The 26975-nt window shown below is 33.1% G+C and overlaps 2 protein-coding genes across 3 annotated transcripts; one reads left to right on the forward strand and one right to left on the reverse strand.

Annotated features, from left to right (window-relative positions):
- Positions 1-1289: 1289 nt before the first annotated feature.
- LOC111701572 (Y+L amino acid transporter 2) lies at positions 1290-13674 on the reverse strand. 2 transcript variants are annotated; one of them, XM_023472916.1, is made up of 16 exons: positions 13618-13674; positions 13436-13535; positions 12649-12750; positions 11310-11381; positions 10178-10241; positions 9271-9405; positions 8581-8733; positions 7598-7676; positions 7043-7101; positions 6419-6541; positions 5637-5735; positions 4474-4520; positions 4072-4158; positions 2708-2757; positions 2113-2162; positions 1290-1512 (listed from the first exon to the last, which is right to left on the reverse strand). In XM_023472916.1, the coding sequence occupies exons 1-16, from the start codon at positions 13634-13636 to the stop codon at positions 1360-1362; spliced, it is 1392 nt and encodes a 463-aa protein (XP_023328684.1). In that variant the 5' UTR covers positions 13637-13674; the 3' UTR covers positions 1290-1359. The 2 variants fall into 2 exon arrangements, with proteins under 2 accessions (XP_023328684.1, XP_023328685.1); XM_023472917.1 differs by having other exon boundaries at positions 1356-1512; positions 4128-4158.
- A 6317-nt stretch (positions 13675-19991) lies between these two features.
- Positions 19992-26676, forward strand: LOC111701562 (serine-rich adhesin for platelets). Its single transcript, XM_023472898.1, has 4 exons — positions 19992-20408; positions 21974-22981; positions 23271-23471; positions 24137-26676. Exons 1-4 carry the CDS (start codon positions 20010-20012, stop codon positions 26561-26563), a joined length of 4035 nt encoding a protein of 1344 aa, XP_023328666.1. The 5' UTR covers positions 19992-20009; the 3' UTR covers positions 26564-26676.
- Positions 26677-26975: the final 299 nt, after the last annotated feature.

Consider the following 26975-nt stretch of genomic DNA (forward strand, 5'->3'; position numbering starts at 1 on the left):
AAAAAAAGAATAGTTTCTAAAACGTGGCTCACTCCCCCAACATTTGAGGTACACATGAATATTTACCTTGATTGAATATTAAAAATTGAAAACTGGATTGTTACTGTTCGTAAACTATGCCACACAACTCAAATTTTAGTTCAGCCGAAGAAGGTTGAACCCTAAAACTGCTCGTACTTTTTATTTATACATATATTTATGTGTATAAAGCTGAATTATATTTACATAACACTTTTTTCTTATTATTTCTGATTAGACAATTATCAGGGATGGGGATTATATAATGTTAGACATGATAAACTTAACTATAGATGCTTCTATATTTTATCTATACTTTGAACATCATGGTAAAAACCTTAATCGCTCTTTCCCAATATTTCAATAATTTTACATTCCGCATATTGTTTTAAAAAGTGCTGGAAATCCTGAAAAGAAGAAGGACCTTTCATGTCTTTAGTAGTATAAATATGTGGTTAATCCTCAGAATATATATTTATATATTCTGAGGATTAATCTATACATTTTGTGACGGGTTTAATACTTCACTTAGTGGCAGATTTTGTTCACTAAGAAACTATTTAAGGCAAAGGAATTGAGTCTTAGCAACAAACTCTGATTTTCATATTTCTACATCTTTGCAACCCAATGGCTTAGACCTGAGATATTTCAAACAATGAATTCTGTTAGCTCAAATAATAAAAGTTTGAAATATCAAAGCTTCACACCATCAGGTTTCAAATTTAAGGGGTTAGGAAATTTGAGTTTGTGGCAAAAAATCAACTCCTTTTATGGACTTAGATAAGATTTGTTGCAGATTTTATGGAAAAGTTAATATTTGTGGCAGATTTTGACTATTAAAAAAAAACAATGCTATTTTTGACAGTTTGGCAAATTTTTTGGATTTTCGATTCTTTTTTCAAGGTCGATTTTTAGACTAAAATGCCATTTTTGCCATATTTTATGAACTAAAATACTATTTTTGGCCAAATTAATGTGCTCAAATATTGCTTAGTGGCATTTTTGGGTAAACAATTTACAATGTTCATTGTTCACCCAGTCTAATCCTGGATGAACTATGAATTTATTAGTTGTACTGTTGCTTAGTAACATTATGGAATTTGAGTCTTAGCCACAAACTCTGACCTTGGATATTTCTAAAAATGAATTTTGTAAGATCAAATGATCTAAGTTTAAAATATCAAGGGTTTACACCTTCCGGTTGCAAAGATATAGAGATTAGAAAATTTGAGTTTGAGGCAAAGATATATTCCTATATGTCAGATTTCAGATCTAAGTACGTTAACTTTATTTACAAAATTATATTAATTTGATTTTACATATTTACAGAATTACTTAAAGCTAGCTAGGATAGACTAGTAGAAATGCCTGGCACATGAGAGCTTCTATTCTGCTTGTGTCTGGGTTGACCAGCTTGTATTTAATAAAAACCAGGTAAACAATACACCCAACCACCAGGAATACAATGGGAACTAAGATCAGTTCTGTTATCCCCTGAATAAATGTTATGATCAGAGGTGAGAATTCATGAATTGCAAGAAGAAAGTTATATAAGAAGAATCAAAAATTGTTTTTTTCAAATGCATATCTTTGGGCGGTTAATGATATTTTTTAGTAATGCCTTTCTATTCAACATATCTTTGCAGCAATCAAATAGTTAAAACAGTTCAGGATTTTTTAAAAACATGAAATTGTTAAAAAAGATTACCAGAAATAGCTAAGATATACTGAATATGAACTTGTGTTTCGACATCCTTGCAATCATCAAATGTTGCAGACAATTTTGGCATTTTGTTGGGACGGGTGAAAAAAAAGTAAAAATTGATATTTTAATGGCGGGGCTCTAAAAGAAAGACAGTTAAAGATATGCATCCTGAGGTTTCGATATTATTACATAGCTGGTAGCTAGGTTTTGTGTAACGTAATAATGAGATAATTACACAGTGATCCAGAGGAAGCCAGCTCTTACACAAAAACCGATAAGAATTTTGCAACAGTTGAAAATAAAGACCAAGACGTTGCGACACAGTCTTGAAACCTTTTCCTACCAGTCTGGATTTATGTGATTAGTTTATAAAACAGAGAAAACCTTACCTTTAGAAAAGAGGCAACTAATATTGCAAGCACAAACACAAAATAGACGACTTTAATCAGAAACATTTAATACTTATAGTTTTAATATTAATAGTGAGAAATTTAATATTTATAGTAAGAAATTTAATATTTATAGTGAGATATTTAATATTTATAGTGAGAAATTTAATATTTATAGTGAGAAATCAGAAAGGTAATTTTTCGTCGAATTAAGAACATAAACTTGAGTTTCAATATTAAAAGTACAAACAGTTCTGGAATAATATAGAACATCTATAATGGATATGTTTTACCATCTATAGCTGTCAACGCGCCATTTTTATTTGGGCATGGAATTCACTGTAATCTGTATATATAAAAAATAGTAATCTCTGTTTGTCTGTCTGTTTGTTTGTCCGATTATAACTCAGAAACCCCTGGACCGATTTGCCTAAAACTATAAATTGAAATATCAAAGGTTTACATCATCAGGTTGCAAAGATTTAGGGGTTAGAAAACTCGAGTTTGTGGCAAGTTCTCTATTCCTTTCTCCACTTTTTAAAGGTCGCATAGCATATCTTTAAATAGATAGATTTTATGTATTTAATAGTTCTGCCTGGGAGTAAAACATTGACTTGAAAATATTCTCTTCGCACATTTCTCATCCTAAATAATGATATGATACGTTACGGAGAAATTAGTGCAGTTTTCTCTTTTTTATTTTTTGATGTTATTCTAGCCTAAAAAACAGATTGGAACTTATTTCCGTCTCACATTTGACGAGGGTTTCCAGCAAACGAAAACTTTAGTGAAAAAAATTGCGAAAATTTTCTTTCGTATTACGCCAACTCTTTGGCGAAATGTTGCATTTTTTCGTGAATTATTGCGTTTTTTTCGAGAAATTTTCGACACATTTGAAGTTATGCTTAATTGTTTTAGAAATCCTAGCAATTTGTACTTAATAATACATGAATGACTTATTTCCAAATGGTATTTTTTCTTGAATTAAAATGTAATTCACAAATGAACGTTTCCCTATACTAATGTGGTAGGCGATAATATCAATACAATGAAGACTACTTTCGATTTAAATTTTGATTTATATCAAGCTGTTAAACAACTGGATACATATAAACATTAAGGTCAAGAGGAGCTGTCAATTAAAAGAGCGTCTTTTTGATTACTTGTAAACTTGTAATTAGAAAAAAAAACTTCTAAACAATCAAAACTTGAATAAAAAAGTCGTCTTCATTGTATTGGTATAATCGCTAACTCTGTATAATGCAGAAAATATTTATTTTAAAGTTTTTAGTTAAAAACCTGGGTTTCCAACATGATCAATTTAATTTTTGTAAAGGTATTAAAATTTGTAAAAATCTTTCTTTGAAATTCTGAATAAAATCTGCATATTTTTTAAATTTTATTCAATCCTAATTATATACAATATATTTTTTACTAAGGTTCCAGGAATAGGAATATAAAAACTTACAGGCTGAGGTTTTTCGATCTAGAAGCTAATCTAATTATATTCAGGATGTGCCACACATTATATTGGATCCTTAATGGCTCTAAATTACGATTTTTGGAACTAATCAGAAAATTTAAGAAGAATGAATCATTTTGAAATATAACAATTTGCAGGTTTTTCGAATATTATGAAAGTATTTTGGCGTTAAAGTTAAAGCTTGAAGATAATCCAATATGATATCTGAAGATGTTCGGCTTGTCATTTGGTTTGTGTGACCCTAGGGAAAGTACTTCGGAAATTAAAAAATTTTGCCTCAACATAATTTATAGTTGTCAAAAAATTTGGAAGAAATGTTCACAATTAAAACCAGAAAATTCGCAAAATTTTACCTCATTAGTCTTCCTACAAAATTATTTCTTTCGTCGGGTCATGTGAGGTCAAACTGGTTTTGTTTGGCCCGATCTGTTTTGCTGTTTTAACACTAATAAACCATTGTAATTGTGTCCAAATACCTGTACTTAAGGAAGAAGAGACTGAGTATTACAAGAAGATCTAGAGCTATGCTTACAAATACAAATAGTCCAAGAAGAACTCCAATGCTAAAGAAAAATTTCACATTAAAAAAATAGGAAAAGGAAAATGGACAAAATTCTTTAGTGGATGAACACGTGTTTTGTTTTATACTTGAACACTCGCCACAAACTCTAATTTTCTAATCACTTTACTTTTGCAACCTGATGTATATTGGATACTACAAATATAATTCATACTTAATGGTGCATTAAAGATATAGGGGTTAAACAATTAGAATTTGTGTCAAGTGTTCCTTCCTATAAGTAGTTTTATCAAAACGTTATTAAAATTAAAGAAAGATGGGATTTAAAATTTAATTGAAAGGAGAATACAATCTATACCTTTCAGTGATGACAATAAATATTAGACTGAGAATCATATTAGTCGCCTAAATAAATAATCCATGTATTGAATATTTTATTAGTATTTATTATATTTGTTGCATCATAAGGTGTTTAAAGTAAATACAGGTTGTCCCACGAAACATGTCAGTTGATAAATAGTTTTAAATGTCGTCTTTAACATGCTGTATTATGATATTAAAGGCTTTTTGCAGTTTATTTCGTTAAAAACATCTTTTGATAAAATTAATTTTTGAAATCAATTTTAATATAATATGACTCCCATAAACTTTTTTATTATTGTCTTTGGTATCAAACAGCTTAACAAATTATGGAAAACTAGAAATTCAAGGCGCTTCGCGCCCTTCTTTCTAGGCTTTTAGGGCGCTTTGCGCCCATCTTCTATTTAAATTCTGAACATGTTCTTTTTGTTTACATCTCAAAACAAAGATGAAAAAAGTTTTGCGGATTTTAAAAAAAAAATTCGCGGATTTTCAAAAATTTAATTTTTTTTACAAAATTAAAAACCTCTAAAACACAAATTTTTAAAATTTCAATCATTCATAAACCTTCCCTGGGGTCCCTAGATGTCCCACAAAAAATTTGGGCCCGATCGGTTCAGCCGTTTTGACGTTTATTGGATACAAACAGACAAACAGACAAGCCAAATTTATATATAGAAGACATTCTAAACTGTTCACCAACTGCCGTGTTTCGTGGGACACGGACAACCTATATCTTTTATCATATTGGTTTAATCTTGAATGGGGGGGGGGCGGGGAGGGGGGAAAAAGTATAGATGTAAGATTCCTTTTTTTGATTTATAATTATTTAGAAAACTTTCTTTTATTCAACAAATACATGGGACATTGAGACATTAGCTCCAAATCGGGTGTGTGTTGAGGGGTGTTGCGTTTAACCTGAGCTGGTGTTGAGGTGTTGAGTCTAACCTCAGCTGGTGTAGAGGTGTTGAGTCTAACCTCAGCTGGTGTAGAGGTGTTGAGTCTAACCTCAGCTGGTGTAGAGGTGTTGAGTCTAACCTCAGCTGGTATAGTATAAGTGTTTAGTTTAACCTGAGCTGGTGTAGAGGTGTTGAGTCTAACCTGAGCTGGTGTAGAGGTGTTGAGTCTAACCTGAGCTTGTGTAGAGGTGTTGAGTCTAACCTGAGCTGGTATAGGAGTGTTGAGTTTCCAATGTAGAAGGGAAAGTGGGCGTGGCAGATCACCCTCTCTAGCTGCAGAAAATATATACCGTCCTGAACCCTAAATATCTATGATGATAATGAATAAATATATTTAGATACAGGGTGTCCCAAAAAACATGGGAATTCAGTGACGAATTCGATATCGTCTTTGTTATGAATTAGCATTGTAATACCTAATTTCAAAAGCCATAATATTATTATGTCTGCTAGAGTTTATTTAATGAAAAGGGTAAAAGACTGCAAAGATGTGTCAATAATGTCTCCGCAAGATGAACAGTGTATACGGACAAGTTTACTCTGTTTGTATACTGTAATTTTCTTGTTTTACTAAGTAATCCGGTTGCAGTCAAAACATAAACAAACAAAATGTAAACATAGCAGACGAAACTCTTACAGATTACAGCTTTCTCAGTAGGTATCACTATACTAAATCAAAGAATTATTTGAAAAGACTATCGAATTCGTCACTGAATTCCCATGTTTTTTGGGACACCCTGTACAAGAACAAAATGTTGGTCAATTAATAGTAAAATATCATACATTGGTAAGATGAAAATTAAAGTTTTGAAATTTTATAGCAATTTTGTAAAATTTTGGAAAATAGATTTTAAAAAGTGAGTGATAAAGTACCATGTCAAATTTTCCCCAACGCTTTCAAAGTTGTTAAAGCATGACTTATCCCTACATAAAATTCAGGTTAATTATAAGTATTAATATTTTTTAAATTTTAAATATTTTTACCAATCCAGTTCCCAAGTATGAACCAAAGAGGGAGAAGAATACAAGGATAGAAAAAGGAACTTCAAGAGAAAATCCAGCTATTTTTGCTGCAAATGTGTTTAAGATAAATGTTGATGATTTCACCTTATAACATTTAAAATCACAATCATTTATAAAAATCTTAATCAAATTGTCTTGTCTGTGTCGATTTTTTTGCATTCTTTGAATCCGGTCAAAAGCCTAATTTTAAATAATACTGAAAAAGTTGAATTATTGGAAACATGTGAATTTGATTTAGTGTTATTGTTTTTTTTAAGAAAAGAATTGTCGCAACCAATTAAATTAAAAATTAAAATTTTATAAGAAAGAGCCCTGAGGAGGCCGAATTTAAAAGTTTAAGCCTCGTCTCAAGTTTGAGACATTGCTCAAACTGGAAATTGTATTCAGTACTTCGAGATTTGAGCCGGCGCTTAATTGGAACCGGTTTTTGGCGGTTCAGCGACGCGGTTTAAATTTCTTTAAATGCGGCCTCTGGAAGCCTTTTGTTTGTAAAATTATCAGTTAAGCTTCCAGAACATAATATTCTACCACCACACTTTGTTTAAATTTTTTTTTTTAAATTTTATTTTATGATTTTAATATTTCCTCTTGTGGTGTTAGTACGATGAAAAAGGACATGTTTGCAAGAACGTACGCAACTATCACTGCAACAACAAGGATGCATGTTAAAGATTACTTTTTATTTTATTTAATGGTTTAAAAGGCTTTTTTTTTTGATTTTTGGAATTGATTTATGTTTGTTCATTTGGGAAAAGTAATTTGTCACAAACTCTGATTATCTAATCCCTACATCTTTGAAAACCAATTTCGTTATAGGCCTTAAATATTTCAGACTTCGAATTCTGTGAAATCAAATAATCTAATAATAATCTAATAAAATCAATGGTTAACAACTTATATATATTGTATATATATTTTCTAATCACTATCTTTGCCATGCAAGATGGTGAAAATATTGACAATTTTATCTAATAACATTCATAGTTTAAAATCAAAAATGTCTTCAGGTTCCAAAGATAAAAGAATTAGAAAGCTGGAATTTGGGGTAAACAATTGGTAAATATCAAGAAAAATTGGACCTTCAAAATTGGGAAAAAAGCACTTTTTGTGATTTGTCAGTATTTAATGCAATCCTTGTTCCTATTCCAACTCCTGTAACAACTGTTATTGGGAAAGTTTTCCTTGGGTTTTTGATTTCTTCTATTACGACAGACAGTGACTGAAACAGAATAAATGATTACCCACTATAAAGATTATAGACTTTAATAAAATCTAGTAAAAAAAGTCTAAAACTTTGAATATTTTAGTTTAATAATATTTACATGATGTTTTTATATCTTAGTCAATTTTAAAGGTTTTCGTTCTTTTTTTGTCATTTTTTTGTGATAACTTTGTAAAAAATGAGACTTATAAAAGACCACCTGATATACTTATTACATGATGATCTAAAGGTTAAATCAAGGTTATAATACAAGGAAAGCTAATTGCAGTTGCGTATACTCTGCGTACATATTGAAACTAGTTCTCTCTGGGCAGAATTTGTAAACAAGAATAGATGCATCAGTGTTCGTTTAGTATCCGAGGAGGTAAAAAGCATTAAATCTTGATAATTTTAATAATTCACATAACAGTTTCCTATGACCAGAATATCTCATTGATTTTTTATGTGAAAGATGGATCCCATGTCAGGCTTCGACATCCGTCTTGTGTTTACATTACCACCCAGAGACAGTACACTGCAGTGCAAAAGATGCGTCTGAATTAACTTTCCTTGCATTAAAACCTTGGGTTAAATTAGATTTTAAATAAAGTCTTTTAATGGCTTATTTAATAATTTGACAAAGAACGAGGCAAGTCTTTGCCACAAATTGTGATTTTCTATTCTCTATATATCTTTACAACATAATGTTCTTAGACCTTAGATATTTCAAACTATAAATTTTGTTAGATTAAACAATCTAAGTTTAAAATATCAAAGATTCCATCATTAGGTTTCAGAGATATAGGGATTTGAAAATCAGAGTTTATGGCAATGACTCAATTCCTTCGGGACCTTAATATTGATATTCCAAAGTTTAAAAGATACAGTTTTTTAGTCTCATTGTACTGTAAATACTATATACCTGCCAGCCTGCGTATGACCAATAACATCCATTGAAAGCTGAAACCCAGTCCGAGGGTTGAGAAGATACTTCTTGAAAAGCTGGAGTTAGACTAATCCGATTTTTCGCCAAATAAACAATCGCCACAATAAAAACTCCAACAATGGTTAAAACCTACAAAAAGTTTTAAGCTATGTCAAAAAGCAATAAAATTTGGTTCATCTTGAAAAATCGTTCCCCCGACATGCTTATTATAGTGTTTATTTGGCTGATTTGTGGAAAATGAATAAATTTTGGGTAAAAGGAATTGATGCTTTGCCACAAACTTTGATTTTCTAATCCCTATATATTTGCTACCCAATGTCGTAGACCTTAGATTTTTCAAACTATGAATACTGTTAGATCTAATACTCTGAGTATAAAATGTCGAAGTTTTACACCATATGGATTAACGATACAATTGGATTAGAAAATTTGAATTTGTGCGCTCAAGAGTCAAGACTCAGTTCTTTGGCGAAACCTTTTCCCCCAGGGAATCATACCGGGAGAGAGGTGACCTTGAACATTAATACCCTTTAAACCCCCCCAGGGAATCAAACCGGGAGAGAGGTGACCTTGAACATTAATACCCTTTAAACCCCCCCAGGGAATCAAACCGGGAGAGAGGTGACCTTGAACATTAATACCCTTTAAAAATCTTAAATCTATCACCTTAATGAAAGTAATTAAGGCATTAAACTTTGTTATAAGTTTTGCGTGGAAGCTGTGAAGCCAGAACATCAATAGAATTAGACAGCAGGCAATAAACTTGGTTGGAACAGTGTTTGTACAGGGCTTTATGGCAATCTGTAATAATAATTGTTCTATTATTCGTTAAAAACTGTTCTTTAATCTAATTTATAGAACTTTAGAATTTGTGGGGAAACCCACAAAGGATAAGACTCTAGAGACGACTGTACGGAATTTATACTGTCTTTTCTTTATATTCATGGTTCCCTGAAACCATAAACTTTTTCTTTCCTTGCTCAATCAATAAGAAGGCTATATATACAAGACAGAAGACTGGCTCAGTAACAACTCACCTAAGTAACATTTCGCCTTATAAAACCAACTCGCCCACATAAAAATTTTGAATTAAATAATTGTAATGTAAATGAAATTATACCAGAAAATCCACGAATCAAAACCAAAAATCCGCAAATACAGTAATTCCACTAAGGGAGTTGTTGTTATATGTCGAAATGTTAAATGGCAAGTTGTTATATGGCGAAATGTTACTTAGGCAAGTTGTTCTATGGCGAAATGTTACTTCGGCGAGGTGTTATATGGCGAAATGTTACTGAGCCCAAAAGACTTAATTCTACCTTTTGTTTTAGGTCGTCTTTACAGTCTCATTTTTTTCTGGATATTGGGTTACCCTGTAGGTATCAAACGAATCCTGATATTTTTTTCTTTAAACTGCACTTTCAGTTCACCTTCCATACCTAGCTAGTCACTCCCTTTAACAAAATTAAGGACAAACAGTGTAAACACTTATTTTCCTCTGGGATATCTAAAAAACTTCCTTTATGCGTGATGGATTTTAAAACAAAATAATTCAAATAATTTAGATTTCTACCTGAACTTGAGTTGCACATGCTATAGTCATTACTGCCTGAGACATTGGATTGAGCATTACTGTTCTTATAACATTTTCCATGTTTTTTTTTCGAAATATCAAGCTTAGAAATATGGAATGAAATATCGAGCTTGAAAATATTAAAAGAATTTTCAAGCGTAGAAATATTGAATAAAATATTAAGCTTGAAAATATTGAATGAAATATTGAAAGAATTTTAAAGCTTAGAAACATTTAATGAAACATCAAGCTTGGAATTATGGAATGAAATATCAAGCTTGAAAATATTGAATAAAATATTTAGCTTGAAAATATTGAAAGAATTTTCAAGCTTAGAAACATTTATTGAATTATCAAGCTTGAAAATATTGAATGAAATATCAAGCTTGAAAATATTAAAAGAATTTTCAAGCTTAGAAACATTTATTGAAATATCAAGCTTGAAAATATTGAATAAAATATTGAGCTTGAAAATATTGAAAGAATTTTCAAGCTTAGAAACATTTATTGAAATATCAAGCTTGAAAATATTGAATGAAATATCAAGCTTGAAAATATTAAAAGAATTTTCAAGCTTAGAAACATTTTTTGAAATATCAAGCTTATAAATATTGAATAAAATATCGAGCTTGAAAATATTAAAAGAATTTTCAAGCTTAGAAACATTTATTGGAATATCAAGCTTGAAAATATTGAATGAAATGTCGAGCTTGAAAATGTTAAAAGAATTTTCAAGCTCAGAAATATTGAATGAAATATTAAGCTTGAAAATATTGAATGAAATATTGAAAGAATTTTAAAGCTTAGAAACATTTAATGAAATATCAAGCTTGGAATTATGGAATGAAATATCAAGCTTGAAAATATTGAATAAAATATCGAGCTTGAAAATATTAAAAGAATTTTCAAGCTTGTAAATATTTAATGAAATATCAAGCTTGTAAATATTTAATGAAATATCAAGCTTGAAAATATTGAAAACTTTATTCATCACACAAAATAATATCTAAATAAAATCACAATGGCGGCGCGCCTTTGATTAAAGTGATTAACTTTATCTCATTCAAAACTGTTCACCTCAAGGTTGAATAATTTAATTATAAATTATGAATATAAATATGGACAAATTTTCCTTGTAAAGACATAAATGAATCCAGGGAAGCATCCTAGTTCCTTCTTTATGTAGATGTATGATCCTCCTTGCCTGGAACAATAACAAAATCATTAGTTTCAAGCTATATTTTTTATTGAGACATGATCCTGCGAAAACAATTATTTTACATCTTATATTGTCGTAAAAATGCAATTTTTTTAGGTTGAAAATTAAATAAACCAGTTTAGTGTTTACAGTTTAAAGAAGAGTAAAAAAATCATTTTACAGGCTTCACCTTGTTTCCATTCAAAACATCTAAAAATCATAGTTACGTGATATATTTGAGACAAGCTAATTATACACTCAAAAATACTTATATCATGAAAGGATAGCGCCATAAAAAGAGTACTTAATGTTTAGTTATGGATAGTTAAACTAATTCATTAGATCCGAACTCTGGTCAAGGGCGTATACAGGGAGGGGGACGCCCCCCCCCCTAGAACTAAGAGCTATCACACTTTTCAAGAGTGAGAGTGAAGAGTATAAAAAATTAGTTTGTTTTTTTCTGCTAGTTTTGTTTGAAGGAGAGATAAAGTAGTACATGTAAGGTAACTGGACTCTATGTGTACCTTTTAAGTATCCAAGGAGCTAAATGTTTTGAATTTATAGTTAAAATTTTGCTCCCCCCAAGGAGGTCCTTGGGGGGGAGGCAAATTTTTTTGCCGCTTCGCGCATATTTGCCCCCCCCCCCCCATAGATTTATTTCTGTGTACGCTCTTGACTCCGGTTAAAATAATAAGGTTTTTAACATAAGGAAATTAAATATTCACATTACTGTGGGAAAATCTTTGAAAACTGAATTAATATTCTTATTTTAATCAACAAAAAAGTATCAACGCAAAAAGAGTTGTTTTCCCCACAAATGTCGTCTTCGTTTCAATTAATCCAACAACCAATATTTGTTCGAAACACAGATAATTTATAATGTGTTTTTCAATTTAAATATTTCAACAAACATCGCCAAGTGTTGTACCATTGATTTGTATGTACAAAATTGTGTTGAGGAGAAGATTAACTGTTGCAGAGAGTTGAACTAATACACAAAACCGGTTTCTATAGTTTATGCACAGAGCTGGGAACTTTTGAATGGTGGATATCGGGATTAATGCTTAATCCACTCTTTTTCTTTATCTCGAGATTAAATAACGCTTGTTCTCCTCTTGTTTTTAATCTCCAGATTAATTAACCGATCGGGATGAAGGATATCCCATTCTAAAGTTTTCAGCTCAGTTGTCCTAACTATTGCAGAAAGTTGAACTGATGCACTACACCGGTCTCTATAGTTTATGAACAATATCCTAACTGTTTAGATATTGACCTGGGATATGCAGCTGCTAGCTCTGCAAAGCAAAGTGCTCCAACCATTGATAATATCCCAACAATAATCCAGACCAGGATAGCGGGACCCCAAGAGCCAACACTGGGGAATAAAAATAAACATCAAATGCAATTAAGTATTGCTAAAATGTCGTCTTCCTATTCCATTATTTTATGGTTATCTCTTTATATAAGTTTACATGCATGTCATATATAACAACCGGGTATCAGTAGGTATCCTAACAATGTGACACGAGTGTCGTCTTCGTTTTTACTTTTATTTTATAGTTTTGAATTACAAACTGAGATATAAACAACAAACATGGAAGATTTTCTGCTTAAAACAAATATTAGGGACTGTAAGTTTAATTTAAAGTAACCTCCCGTACAAAAATGTCAATGCCTAATATTACAACGGTATCCTTTAAAGTGACCTCCCGTACAAAGCTAGATGTCAATGCCTGATATTATAACAGCATCCTTTAAAGCTTTGTCTGATCAGGCGTGAATTAGATATCACTGTTAATCATTTTAATAACTAATTATTTTGATTTGTGGTTTCTCTACAAAACTAACTTGCGCATTTTTACTGCAGGATAAATATAGAAATTTAAACCTAAAATAAAGGCAGTATCTTCCACATTTTGATCAGGCAAAGTTTTCAAAGGTTACACCGTTATGTATCGTGTATAGCCATACTTTGCATTTATATCTAACTTAAAGATTACAAGATTAGAGTTTGCGCTGAGAATTATGTTTTTGAATAACTATAAAGTAAACGTATCTACCTGATAAATATTTTATTTGAAGTGATATAAATTCCAGAACCAATTATCATTCCGATCAGATAAGAGGTTATCCCAATAAACCCAAACTTTCCCTTTATGGCTAAAAATAATTTGAATATATCTATAATTATTATAATTAATATCAATATTATTACTGAATTATTATTTTTATTATTGTTTACCAGATGTAAGTGCCACCATATTAATCTGAAAATAACTTGTCGTTAATAACCAACAACACTATTCAAAAAGTTTGAGTTCACAACTTTTTTATTTTCGAGTCAGCAAGAAATCGGAAAATAGCTGTAGACTTGATGCATCGGATAGAGAGGCTTTCTTTTTTCACCTTGATATCTATTGATAAATATATGACAGGAATGAGGTATTGTGATGTAAGTAGACTGTTTTCTGCATCACAAGTAACTGTCGACTAAGGTTATAACTGGAATTATTTGCGTTAAATAATTGCTTCTAACCGACACAGCCTAGCTACTTAACTATACTGCATGATGCACAATTAATGCTTGCAGGTGAGATACAGCTTGGGTTATATAATATTGAGACTGCAAACTCACAAGACAGCTCAACCGAAATTAAAAAATTCTAATTTAAATTTTTAAAAATGAGCCCAATTAAGAATTTGTCCAGGGGGGGCTTGATCCCCCGTTAACCCCCCCCCCCCATGAGAACGCCTATGAATTAGCCCCTGGATGTTTGTTTCTTTTCAAAATCTTTTATCTTTTGTTAAAAGACTAAATTAATTATTTATATGATCCTATTACATCAAATAGTTTATTATTATTCAAGTCTTTATTGGGTCTAGGCGATACATGTATTTATACATAATTATGATCACAGATTATCGCATAGAGTTATTCATTTAATCGTATTTAAGATAAGATATAACGAGTGTTACAAAATGAAAAATTAAAAAATTAGTAAAACCAAAAGAAAATTAAAAATTAAAAATTAAGACACAGTTTGAAAAATATTTTTAAACATCCTTGAAGGCGGCAGTACACAACCAACAAAACAATAAAATATAAACTTAGGAACAACTTGTAAACCAAAGAAAAGTAGGATCTGAGTATTATAATTATATGAGATCCTGGCAAATTAGGCATATATGTTAGAACAGTCTATTTTGAGGTTATAATAGGATTAGCGTTTCTCTAAAGAGAATAAATATAAAACTCTTAATCTTTTTGAATGACCATTTTACCAAAGAGAATGTAGATTTCTTAATCCTTTTAATTAGCGTTTCACTAAAGAGAATAAATATATGTCTCTCAATCTTTTAAACAGTGTTTATCAGAGGAAAACAAATTTAAATTTAAATCTCTCAAATCTACGGCATTTTAGCTAAAATAGCGTTTCACTGAAGAAAGTAAGAATAATTATTATAAATCGACATCGTTTCACCAGATAACCTGTGTTAAAATCGGGTTTTGAGCTCAGTGATGAGGTATCTTACGCTTATTGGAGGAATAGATTTCGTTGTCGATTTTACGTTTATCTTCAATCCTTTCACTTTAGATACTGCAGGGTATAGATCAGTACCGTATCCGGGTGTAATGTTTGGAGGGGGATAGGTCGTGTTTGGAACCTTGAATGCTGATATAGGCAGTTGCCCCGAGATGGAATTTAAAGAATTTGAGCCGCGGTTTAAATCTGCCAAAACCCGGCTTAAATTAAGCGCCGGCTTAAATCATGAAACATTTGATACAATTTTAAGTGGAATCAACCATATTTAAGCCGCGGCTTAAATTTAAACCACCGCTCAAATTCTTTAAATTCGGTCACAGGTCTCGGAAACCTCTGGTACATTAATTAAAAAATAATAATTATATTCAAAAGCTATCAGGATACAATTAGGCACATGCAAGAAATAGGAAGAGGCCAAAGGTAAGTAAAAGAAATGTTTGTTTAATAAAACTCAATTCTATACCGGGGATCATTTAAGTATTCGAGTCTTTTGTCATTCTTGTATGCCATGAAAGTGACGTGAAGCTCAAATTTAAACCAACTGATAAAAGCATTAAGTGATAGGTTACTTTTTTTACACCTGCATTTCCATATAAAATATTTAATGTAGAAAATGAGAAGATTATTCGACGAAAAAATAGGTATGTTCCTAAATCCAAAGATAAAGTCCTTTTTAATAGGTATTAAACGTATATCAGTCCAGTTGGTAATGAATACTTCTGAAATAAATTCTTGCACTAGAGTACATTCATAGAAAAGATGGGATATAGATTCGATTGTAGTCCTACAAAATGTACACTCTTCACTAACTTCTCTGTTGAACTTAGAAACAATCCTGTTGGTTTTAAGTGTGCCTCTTGGTATTTGATATTGAAACCATGTTAGCCTATTATCAAAAAAAATATTTTTATTCAAGTCATAACATTTTTCCCAAAAGAAATTGCCATGAACAGCTTCAAGCTCTTCCTCCCATTTAAGTTATCTGATTTGTAAGTTAGTTCAGAGTAGTTGAGTAGTAAACATCTCTCTGTAAGAGTGTTTTAGGCAGTTTTCACACTGCTTTCTCAATTCAAGGCTTACACACAATTTTAAAGTACATTCATAGAAATCTGGAAGATTCTAGATATAATCTGGCTTTCGCCAATCTTGTGGCGAAAATGGGGCCAAAACCCAAAAAACCTTGGATAATTCTTTAAATACTTCCCTGGAGGAAATGGATAGTGAGACCACTGTAAAGGAACAAGTCAGTCATCAAGGCTTTCTTTATAAAGATTCAAGGCCTGGGAAAATGATTCTAGTTGATGGGATTTTAGGATCAATGTTTTATGCTTTTGATAGAGTTGCTGATAAGACCTGTGTTCTGGATACACTTAGTCGAGAGTTCTCCTTGGAACAGATGAAGAACTCTAGATCAAATTTTTATCAAGCTTTTCAACTGCAGGATACAGAGGGAAATATCCAAGAAAAACGAAAGATATCTACCATTTTTCTAGATCTCTGGGAAAAGATATCGAAAATTGATAAAGCTGGGCATGGAAATGTTGTGGTGACAGTTCCTTTCAATTTCCAAATACCCAAGTTTTTGACAAATAGTGAGTTTAGTGTCAAGGCATTTCAGGACACCTCAAATGCAATGATGGATGAGAGAATGTCAGCAATAGAGAAGAAGATGGAGTTATTGCAATGTATCTGGGATAAGGTCAATGTCAATCCTGTACCAAGTTTTGCTGCAAAATCGTACAGTGCGGTAACTAGAGGTAATGATGATTACAGTGGTACAGGGGCAAGACCAAAGAATCTCACAGTCCCCCTTAGAGCAGGAATAGGTAGAGAAAGATCTCCCAGTGTAAAGAGAGGATTAAATGATGGAATAAACTCTCAAAACAAAAGAAGGAATGTAGGGAAGCCAGTTGTCTCTGGTACAAGAACTCAAGAGAAAATTAGAAAAATTAAATCCCCTCCGGCTGACATTTTCTGTTATGGTATTCCTAAAGGTACCACTAAACAGGATATTGTGGATGACTTAGAAGAAGCTGATATTAAGATAACAGTTGGCGATATTGTGCAGATGTCTAAANTGCTTATTTGCTGAATATGATCTGTTTAAACCTACTACTTTTATACAAAATTGTATATATATTAATTTTTGTATATATTTGACACAGTTTTATATCAGTTTCTCGAGACATGAACATCAGATATGACTTTCATGGGTCGCGATCAAGAGCTAAAGTGATTAGCTTTCAGACTATACCCCCTTTCATTTTTCCTTTACGTTGTCCCTTTAACAGTGCTTCACGTATTACTTGTTTAACTGAAGTATAAGAAAGAAAGTCGGGAAGTTTCCCATATCTATCGTTGAACGTTGGCGTCTGTAAGAAATCTCACTTGTGTTTCACTGTTTATAAGTATATCAGACGGAGTATTAATAAAGCTTCCAACATTATTAAACAAGTTTTTATTACAGATTGCCGACTTCATGACAAATAAACTCGATCCCCAGATTGGATACGAAGAAAAATATTCAGGATCATTTTTCAGGTGCTCCAGCATAAGGGGTTTTATCGAAATTAGGCAATCTTTCCAAAAAGGATTAGGAAATTTCTTGGAAATTCTGTCATATTCAACTGTACCAATAGAAGTGAAAAAGTATGATAATCTATTCCAAATGAGTTCATTAGGTTCAAAGTGAAAATATATTTCCAAGCTGAGCGGCTATTCACCAATCTTAGAAACCATGAGAATCTAAAATCCGTAAAACTAGCATGTATATCTCAGGAAAGCCAAACCCTTTTGAACACAAATAAAGAGAAAGTTGAGAACTTTTTTCGAAAGATATTTCATCAAATTATATGTTTGTTTTGTATCGAAAAGAAATTTTTTATTGCATCGACTGTGATACCAGTTTCAGAGCATTTGTAAGCACTTTGTTTTTAAAGTTCAACTACAGTTAAGAAAATTAACAAATACAAAAACTGTAAAGGCCAAAGAGACTACCTTGCATTTCGCCACAAACTCAAATTTTCTTTTTTTATTAATCTTTGCAACCTGATAATGTAATATTTAAAACTTAAATTATCTAATCTAACAGAATTCATAATTTAAAGCATCTAAGGTCTACGACACTGGGATTGGGTTGCAAAGATATAAGGATTAGAAAATCAGAGTTTCTGGCAAAGGCTCAATTATACCTTTATCTTATTGAAAAAATTTGATATAGATTTAAAGTCAAGTTTAAGGCCGGATATAATCAGGGACGTATTTACAGAATATGTTTTTGAAAATCCTGGGTGAGACTTAAATCATAGTTTTACAGAGGGGAGAAGGGGGGGGGAGACTTAGCCGGTGGGAACTCTTAAACCCCCCCCCCCCCCCCCCTTGTACACGCCCCTAAATATAATATTGAATTTTGAATCTGATCATGAAATTGCTGCATTTTTCAGTGCTTAAATTGAACGCAAGAGAGCTTAAAATAAAGAATTTGTTATGAAACAGAGAAGCAACTTAATTATACATTTTTCAATGCTGAAATGCAAAACAAAATGTGTAACAATGGCTTTTGCCTGCAATATGTCTTAAGAATATGTCTATTACAGAGAGATTCATAAAATCTTGACAATGTGTCTATTACAGGAAAATTTATAAAAGCTTTAGAAAAATATGTCTATTACAGGGACATTTACAAAATCTAAAGAATATGTCTATTACAGGGATATTTATAAAATCTCAAGAATATGTCAATTACAGGGATATTTAAAACATCTCAAGAATATGTCAATTACAGAGAGATTAATAAAATCTTAAGAATATGTCTATTAGTGAGATTTATGAAATCTCAAGAAAATTTCTAAATTACAGGGAGATTAATAAAATCTTAAGAATATGTCTATTACAAGGAGATTAATAACATTTCAAGAATAAGTCTTATAAGGGATATTTATAAAATCTCATAAATGTGTCTATTACAAGGAGATTTAAAAAATCTCAAGAAAATGTCAATTACAAGGAGATTTATGAAATCTCAATAAAATGTCAATTACAAGGAGATTTATGAAATCTTAAGAAAATGTCTATTACAAGGAGATTAATAACATCTCAAGAAAATGTCTATTACAAGGAGATTAATAACATCTCAAGATTGTGTCTTTTGCATGGAGACTTTAAAAATTCCTTTATTTGGCTGTGGTATACTATAGTAGACTATAGTTAACTTTTTGTCAGATTTCAAAAATAAACAAATTTAGTTTTTGGTTGTAAATTGAACTTTCCTTTGTGGGGTGTACCCCTCTGATTTTTAAAAAAATGCATGTGATAATAAGGACTCTCTGTGACCTTTGTAAAGCACAGGAATTGAGTCTTTGCCACAAACTCAAATTTTCTAATCCCTGACTTTTGCAACCGGATGCCCAAAACTTTTGATATTTCAAACTTAGATTATTTGATCTGACAGAATGATTATAGTTTGAAAATCTAAGGTCTAGAAAATCCGAGTTTGTGGCAAAAACTCGATTCCTTTAGCTCCCAGGTTTCTTTTCTTTTCATACCTTTTGGTCTGGATTTAAATAATTCTTTTTGTAATTTCTATTCCTAAAATTCACTTGTCTTTGCAATGCAAGGAGTGAAAGAAGGAGGGGGGTGAAAATGAAAGATTACTCAAAGAAAAGAAGTAAAATAGTGTTATTTGTATTTATCGTCATTCTTAATAAAATGCTGGAAATAGTTTCTTAAAACGTTGATCATAATATTTGTGCCCAGAGTGTCAGGTTTTGGAACATTTAAGAACGGTTCGGAACTTTCTTCCCCTGTATTTATTCCTAAATGTCTGTCTATTAATATTGAAAAATATCATGATTCTGGGAAATGTGGATTTTCCTTGGATTCTATAAATTGTAAAAGTTTGTTTATAAAACATAATTATATTCTAAATTATTTCGCTAGTAATGGTCACTATCCACCCCCGCCCCCTTGGGGATCAGGAATTTAAATCAGANGGGGGGTAGTGAAAGGATGGATGGCCAAGGAGGGGGTGGGGGTGTTGCGGTGTGTAAATGGGGTAAAGATCAACCTTTAGTTGTAATCGGCTCATCAAATGGATCACATTACAAGAAGAGTTACTAGTGATTTTAACGGCGGAGGTGGTGGGGCAGGTAGACGGCGGAGAACCCTCCGCCAGCGTCTCCAACTAGCTGGTCGTATGTTTACTGATTGTGTCGAGGAATCAACTTATTTTGATATCCTGCTCTGCACAGCTATATTCATCATTTTCACGTGCTTTTTCTTCTGGCTGGGAATACGATTTGGTACAGCTCTTATCCCAGAAGATGACATGGTTCTAATTCGAGCTCGGAGAACTGCTGTTAAAGTTGAACCGTCGAAAAAAAACCCTGGTCTTCTCCAGGCTCTAGGATATACAGGAGACGGGAAAGGTGATAAGAAACAAGTTCAAGGTGTGAAAAGTGATGCGCTTTATATCTCACAGGATAGTCAGGTGAAGATGCTTTCCTTGAAGCAATTTTAACTACCTAGATTTCTGTATTTTCTCTTTTTCCCTGAAAACGTTTTTATTAATTTTTTCTTCTGTCATCCCTGTTTTCTTTTTTTCTTTGTCTTTTCTTGCTTATCTTTTTTACTGGATTGTCTTGTCTCCTTTATTGTCCGGTTCTTCTCTCTTGGTTTCTCTTCCCAACCCTGTTCTCTCTTATTTTCTTTCTTCTCTTTTAAATTCTTCTCTTTTGGTTTCCCTTCTCTATTGGGTTTTCTCCACTCTGTTTTTTCTCTTCTGGGTTTTCTTCTTCTCTGGTTTCCTTTCTCTCTTAGTTTTTCTACTCGTCTAGTTAAACTTCTCTCCTGGTTTCTCTCCTTTCCTGGTTTTTGTACTCTTCTGGTTTCTCTTATGTCTTGGTTTTTCTTCTTTCCTGGTTTCTCTACTCTCCTGGTTTCTCTTCTCTCTTGGTTTTTCTTCTCTCCCTGTTTCTTTTCTCTCCTAGTTTCTCTTCTCTCTTGGTTTTTCTATTATCCTGGTTTCTCTTCTCTTTCAGTTTCTCTTCTTCTTTTCTGGTTTACTTTCTGTCCTGGGTTTTTCTACTCTCCTAGTTTCTACTCTCCTGGCTTTTCTTTCTTTATGGTTTCTCTTTCCTTCTGGTTTCTCTTTCTTTCTGGTTTCTCTTCTCTCCTGGTTTCTTTTATCTCCTAGTTTCTCTTCTCTGCTGATTTATCTTCTCTCCTGGTATTCTCTTCACTCCTGGTGTATCTTCCCTCCTGGTTTCTCTTATCTTCTGGTTTCCATTATTTCTAACGTTTTCTATTCTCCCGGTTTCTCTTCTTTTCTCTTCTCGTCTGAGTCTTCTTTCCTGGTTTCTTTTCTATCCTATAAGCTTCTCTTATCTAACGGCTTCTCTTCTCTCCTGATTATTCTCTCCCGGTTTTTGTTCTCTCCCGGTTTCTCTTCTCTTCCGATTACTCTTCTCTCCCGGTTTCTCTTCTAACTTATTTTCTCTCCAGTTTTCTCTTCTCTGCTGCAGTTTCTTTTCTCTCCAAGGGTTTCTACTTTCCTGGTTTCACTTTTCTTTCAGTTTCTCTTCTCTCCAGGTTTCTCTTCTCTTCCGGTTTCTCTTCTCTTCCGGTTTCATTTCTCTCCGTGGGGTCTAATAATTTTCTCTTCTCTTTTTGTTTCCCTTTTCTCCTGGTTTCTACTCTCCTGGTTTCTCTTCCCTTATGGGTTTTCTTCTCTCCTGGTTTCTCTTTTTTTCTGGTTTCTCTGATCTTACAGTTGATCTTCTCTCTTGGCTTTCTACTCTCCTTGTTTATCTCTCTTCTGTATTATACTCTCCTGGTTTTTCTCTCTTCTGTATTTTCTACTCTCCCGGTTTCTATTTTTTCTTGTTTTTTTCTCTTCTGGGTTCTTTTCTCTCCTAAATTCCCCTTCCCTCTGGTTTCTCGCCTCTTCTGTTGTTTTCAAATCTTTTTCCCCCACGAATTTTGTTTCTCCTATGCACTCTTGTTCTTTTTGTCAATCCGTTCCATTCTTAGATTCCAATTCTCTTTTGATTTCAGAACTGGGAATCTGGAGAGGTTCATTTTACTGCTCCAGTGAAAATAGAGCCCATTGATACAATTCAGTTCTTTGAAACAACTGAACCAGCTGAAGCCATCACGTCCACTCAACATGTTACTGAAACTAAATTCTATAAACAGACTGAACCCAATGATGCCAATGTTCCTATGAAGACGACTAAATCCCCTGATACGACTACAATCCTCGAAACAACCATAACTGATCAGGCTATCGAAGATGATATTCAAAGTATTCCTGAATTTACGACGGCTTATCAATCCATTGGGAACCCTTATTTCTCTGAAACAATCGAATCAACAGCTGCAGCAAAGTCCGGAGAAACGGATGAAAATGACATAATCAAAAGTGAATTCTTTGGAACAACGGAATCTAATGTCAACTCTGAACTCATAGTTACCAGTTTTTATGAAACCAAAGTTTTTGAAACAACTGAATCAATTGAAGTCGCTGAACCTCATTTCAAAACCGAATCTGATGATTTAAAGACAACAGGTGACTTTCCAGCAGATACGGTTTCAAGTAAAATTGTTCTACCTGACCTAAACCCCTTCTCTGTAAACGATGTTGATATCTCTGAAGCTTCAGCTGGTTCCGCTCCTCTAGCTCAACCCTTGGTTCTAGTGGATGATTATTCTGATGATGATACTAACACTGAAACTGAACCTGAGTTTACAACAACTAGGCCTAAAATTTTAGCTTCTACCACATCTGTTTTCAACACAGTGACGAGCTTCGATATCATAGCATCAACCACACCAGCTTATACTATTACAGCGGATGTTGAGGAAGTGACAACAGCCACAGCTGAGACATCATCAGCATCAACTCCGCAACCGACAACAACATCAACCACTACCACTACCCCGAAACCCTACTGTAAAACACCATATTGTGAATATATCTCCGGGTTCGGAATATCCGAATCTAAAGGTTGTCTGGATCTACAGAATATTCAATGCAGGAGGAAAGGAGAGCAGGAAAATAAGGTGAGTTTTAAACCTCTTTGATTAATAACCAGTTTTTTTTCACAAAATTATAGTCGTCTTTGTTTGGTCTTTTATCACTGAATGCTGATAGGGGGTTTTGGTAATTATAACTGTTTTAATATGTAATAACTGATTACATTTTTATAATGAACACTTTTCTGCATTTCTAATTCAAGAAAGACGACAACTATTTTAGTTATCTCTTTATTCCTCAATAATGAAATTTTCATTAAAATTAGTTTTAAGACCTTTCCTTCTCATAAATTCCTTGATTCTAGTTTATTTTCAGAATTTTGTTCTCTCCATGATCTCTGATAAACTAAGCGTCTTAAGTGCCAACCCTACCCGGAGTAAGACGGAGGAGATAATCTTAAAATTCTATCTATCCTGTCTCTCCTGGGATCCGAACCTAGGACTCCGAATGGTTGCTGAACTACTGATTGATCTTGGATTCACGTCTAAGCCGCACAAACTAGAATTAAAAGATCAGGTAAACCTTTTTCCTTTTTTATAGATTTAGAAGTGTATGAGGTGGGGGGGGGGGGAGAGAGAGAGATCTAACCCATTTATGTTTAATTCTCATCATGAGAATAAAACTTATTTTTTCTGCAAGCAAATTGCAACTAAACTTTTCTTTTGAAACCAGCCTAAAAAATCAAGTTCTAAATACTGATAAACATTGAAAACAAAATCGTGAGTTTAGTTGGTAAATCATTTTACAGAAGTAAAACTGTTCGTGCGGCAATGAAAAATAAACATGAATAATTGCGTTCAACTGTATTTTTAGCTTTAATTCATAACTTGCATGATAATTACCTTTCAAAATTCATTTATTCATTTAACTATCTACTCATTTTATACACTTTTTCATCTAAGTTATGTACAATAAAAGTATATGGATAGGTTTTGTGTGCCAGAAATTATTAAGAATGTAAACTTTCTTGGGCAGTAGGATGGTCGGACTTGTTAAACAATTTTATTTTATTCACCTTAAACAAGTTCCTGAGCAGATCTAATACGTCACACAAACCATATGCATCTACCTTTAGTATACATACCTTGCTTTAATCTAGCCATCAGATGACCAATTATGTTTTCGAAGACAATACTTGTTATATTTCTCAAAAATAATTATTTAAAATTATTCCATTTCAGTTGAGGAATGTGCTCCAAACTTTTCCAGATCTTGGAGCTTTTGGAGAACAAAAAACTGAATACCGCAGAGGGAAACCCAGACGATATCTTGCTCCGAGTACATCCGTCGCACCCAGTACACAACCCGGAGAAGAGAGAGAAAAGCTGATATTTAGATCCGTCCTGGGCATAATTAGGGAGATGAAGGGGATTGAAAGAGAGACTGCGGAGAGGATGAAAAAGAATGACGATCTGAGGAAGGACGTAAGGATCGAATTGTCAAAGAGCAACCGAAACGACACAGGTATTACAGGATGTAGATGTTTCTGTAATAAACAGGCATCAGAAATTTGCCAGGCGTTCTTAAACCTGGATCAAACTGAGACACAGCCGATGGGTAAAGCTATTCTAGTTGAACCTGTGTCAAAGATGACATCAGCTAGCCCAAACACCACCCAGAGTACAAAAACCTCCCAGAGTACAACAACTTCCCAGAGTAAAACAACATCCACAGCAACAACAACCTCCCAAAAAACAACAACCTCTCAAAGTACAACAACCTCTCAAAGTACAACAACCTCCCAAAGTACAACAACCTCCCAAAGAACAACAACCTCTCAGAGTACAACAACCTCTCAAAGTACAACAACCTCTCAAAGTACAACAGCCTCTCAAAGTACAACAACCTCTGAAAGAACATCAACATTTGAGTCAATAAATCCTCAGACCGAGACAACAACCATTTATCCTGTATCCTCAACTCTAACCCAATCCTCACCTTCCACAATATCATCCTTCACTTCTCCGTCCAGCTTTACTACGACTCAACTTCGTTCTCCAACTACTTCTACCCTTCTTCCTTCTACAAATCAAGGACGTATCTCTAGTGCTCAATTAATCCCATCAACACACCAACCTTTAACTTCAACTCCTAAAACCAAGAGTAACACTACGACCACCCCATTTGAAACTACAATCACATATCCTGAAAATATCCTCCAAACCGAAGAATTTAAGCCGACAGATTCTACTAATATCTTGATTGAAACCACAACCAATCCATATTCGATTCTTCAAACCATGCTTGCTGAAGATGATACAGAAGTAACACAAAGTACAGAAACCTCGATGCTTGACAAAGATACAAACAAAACCAAGTTAAACAAGACTTCCGTGTTAGATAACTCATCTTTTAAAGAAATTAATCACAATTTAAATTCTTCTCAACCATCAGCAGGATTGGAAAAACCATCCCCGTTGGTCAATCCTGACACATCTTCTACTATAAAACCGGTTTTATCTGCTGTTGTATTTCCGGTCGATTCTTTCAACACAGATTTTTCGTCCGAATCCGATGATGTACAGAATAGCCTAGAATCTGATTCAACGAAACCTGCAGCGAGGAGGAATCTAACCCTGATATATCCCAAGATAACTTACCAAACCGTCCAAGCGTACAACCAGAGTACCCGGATAATCAGATCTATAACCAATAAGATTCCAATGCTGACTGAATCACAGTCGAAACAGAAAGCGGAAAATGAAACCCTACGAAAATATTCCAAAAAAATTTTGGAATTAGAAAACAAGATTAAATATTTCTCTGAAGATCCGTTAAGTCTGGAGTCCGGAGAGGGGGTTGTTGGACCATGGGTTCAGAGGTTATTCTGGTTCTCCGGGATCAAAGCAGAACCTTTCCGAACCTCTAAGTTTGGAGATCATATGGAAGAGGTTTTAGAGCTGACTCCAGACGACGAAATCACATTCTTTCTACTCTGGAAACTTCTGGAGAGGTTTCAAAAAACGCTCCCGGGATTCTTCAACTCTGATCGAACCCAAACTGAGATTTGTTCTCAAAATATCTTTTCCTACTTTCCTCAATTCTTCCTAGAGCTCGTTGAACCTCATCTAGTAGAGGCTGTACGTGATGTATCCCCTATTTTACTCCAAGTAGATGAACCAGGAAGTGTATCTGAAATACTAACAAGTTTGAAACTTAAATCAGAAAAAATGTTCAATCAGAAATTTTTCAATTCCAGTGAGTTGGAAAATAAAAACTTCCTGGGACGTGTTCTTCTCTTAGAGAATGAAAAGAAGGACGTAGGAATGCAGTATCTCTCCAGGTACTACTCCGAACACAGACCTGAGACACTACTGCTTGAAAACAGGATGTATAAACTTTACACACAGGTTGAACTGAACATGGAGTATGTTCAACAATTTCTCTCAATCCCAGAGAAACCTGTCTTCACCGGGTTGTCTCTCCAGGAGACGATCTTAAACACAACAGAATCAGTTATGAAAACCCTCCCGGAGAAAGGCTCTTTGAATATTGAACATTTTGGAAATATTTCTGAATTAGAACAGTTTTCAATCCTTCTCAGTTCTCAGTTATGTGACCCAAACATTATATTGCTCAGAAACCAAAGTTTTATCTGTCCGACTTAAACTCAGATAATCTCTGAGTTTTATTATTGACATAAATGTGATATTATAAGTTATAAAACCCTGACAGCATCAGAATTTTTTTATTAAATTAAATATTATATTTTTATAGATTAGCTCAAAAATTAGTAGAGTAGAGGAGCTTGTAGAGTTTTACAACTAATTTGCTTAAATTATATATTTCACAGGTGTTAATTAACACTTCTAAATGAAATGACCGGGAGTATTTTCATGTACGTGTTTCTAGATGATGCAGTTCTTTTACTCGAAGCTGTAAATAGTGCAGCTAAAATGTTCACATTGTCGTTCTTAGATGACGAAGGTTTTTTTAATTGGTTGTGCCATCCTGATGTCCCTGATTTGATTTACATGAATTTAAAAATACAGATTTTTAAGTTTATCTTTGCTAAGGCTT

Source organism: Eurytemora carolleeae, unplaced genomic scaffold (genome assembly GCF_000591075.1).
Source record: "Eurytemora carolleeae unplaced genomic scaffold, Eaff_2.0 scaffold151, whole genome shotgun sequence".
Taxonomy (NCBI): Eukaryota; Metazoa; Arthropoda; class Copepoda; order Calanoida; family Temoridae; genus Eurytemora; species Eurytemora carolleeae.

What these genes read in the sequence shown, in the direction of transcription:
- LOC111701572 (XM_023472916.1), bottom strand. An exon ending in TCGTACTAACACCACAAGAG is followed by an intron (nt 6,542 to 7,042) that starts GAAATATTAAAA and finishes AAATGTTATAAG; the next exon opens with GTGAAATCATCAACATTTAT. An exon ending in TAGTTGCCTCTTTTCTAAAG is followed by an intron (nt 1,513 to 2,112) that starts GTAAGGTTTTCT and finishes ACATTTATTCAG; the next exon opens with GGGATAACAGAACTGATCTT.
- LOC111701562 (XM_023472898.1), top strand. Translation starts at nt 20,010, where the DNA reads ATGGATCACATTACAAGAAGAGTTACTAGTGATTTTAACGGCGGAGGT. An exon ending in ATATCTCACAGGATAGTCAG is followed by an intron (nt 20,409 to 21,973) that starts GTGAAGATGCTT and finishes TTTTGATTTCAG; the next exon opens with AACTGGGAATCTGGAGAGGT. An exon ending in AACTAGAATTAAAAGATCAG is followed by an intron (nt 23,472 to 24,136) that starts GTAAACCTTTTT and finishes ATTCCATTTCAG; the next exon opens with TTGAGGAATGTGCTCCAAAC.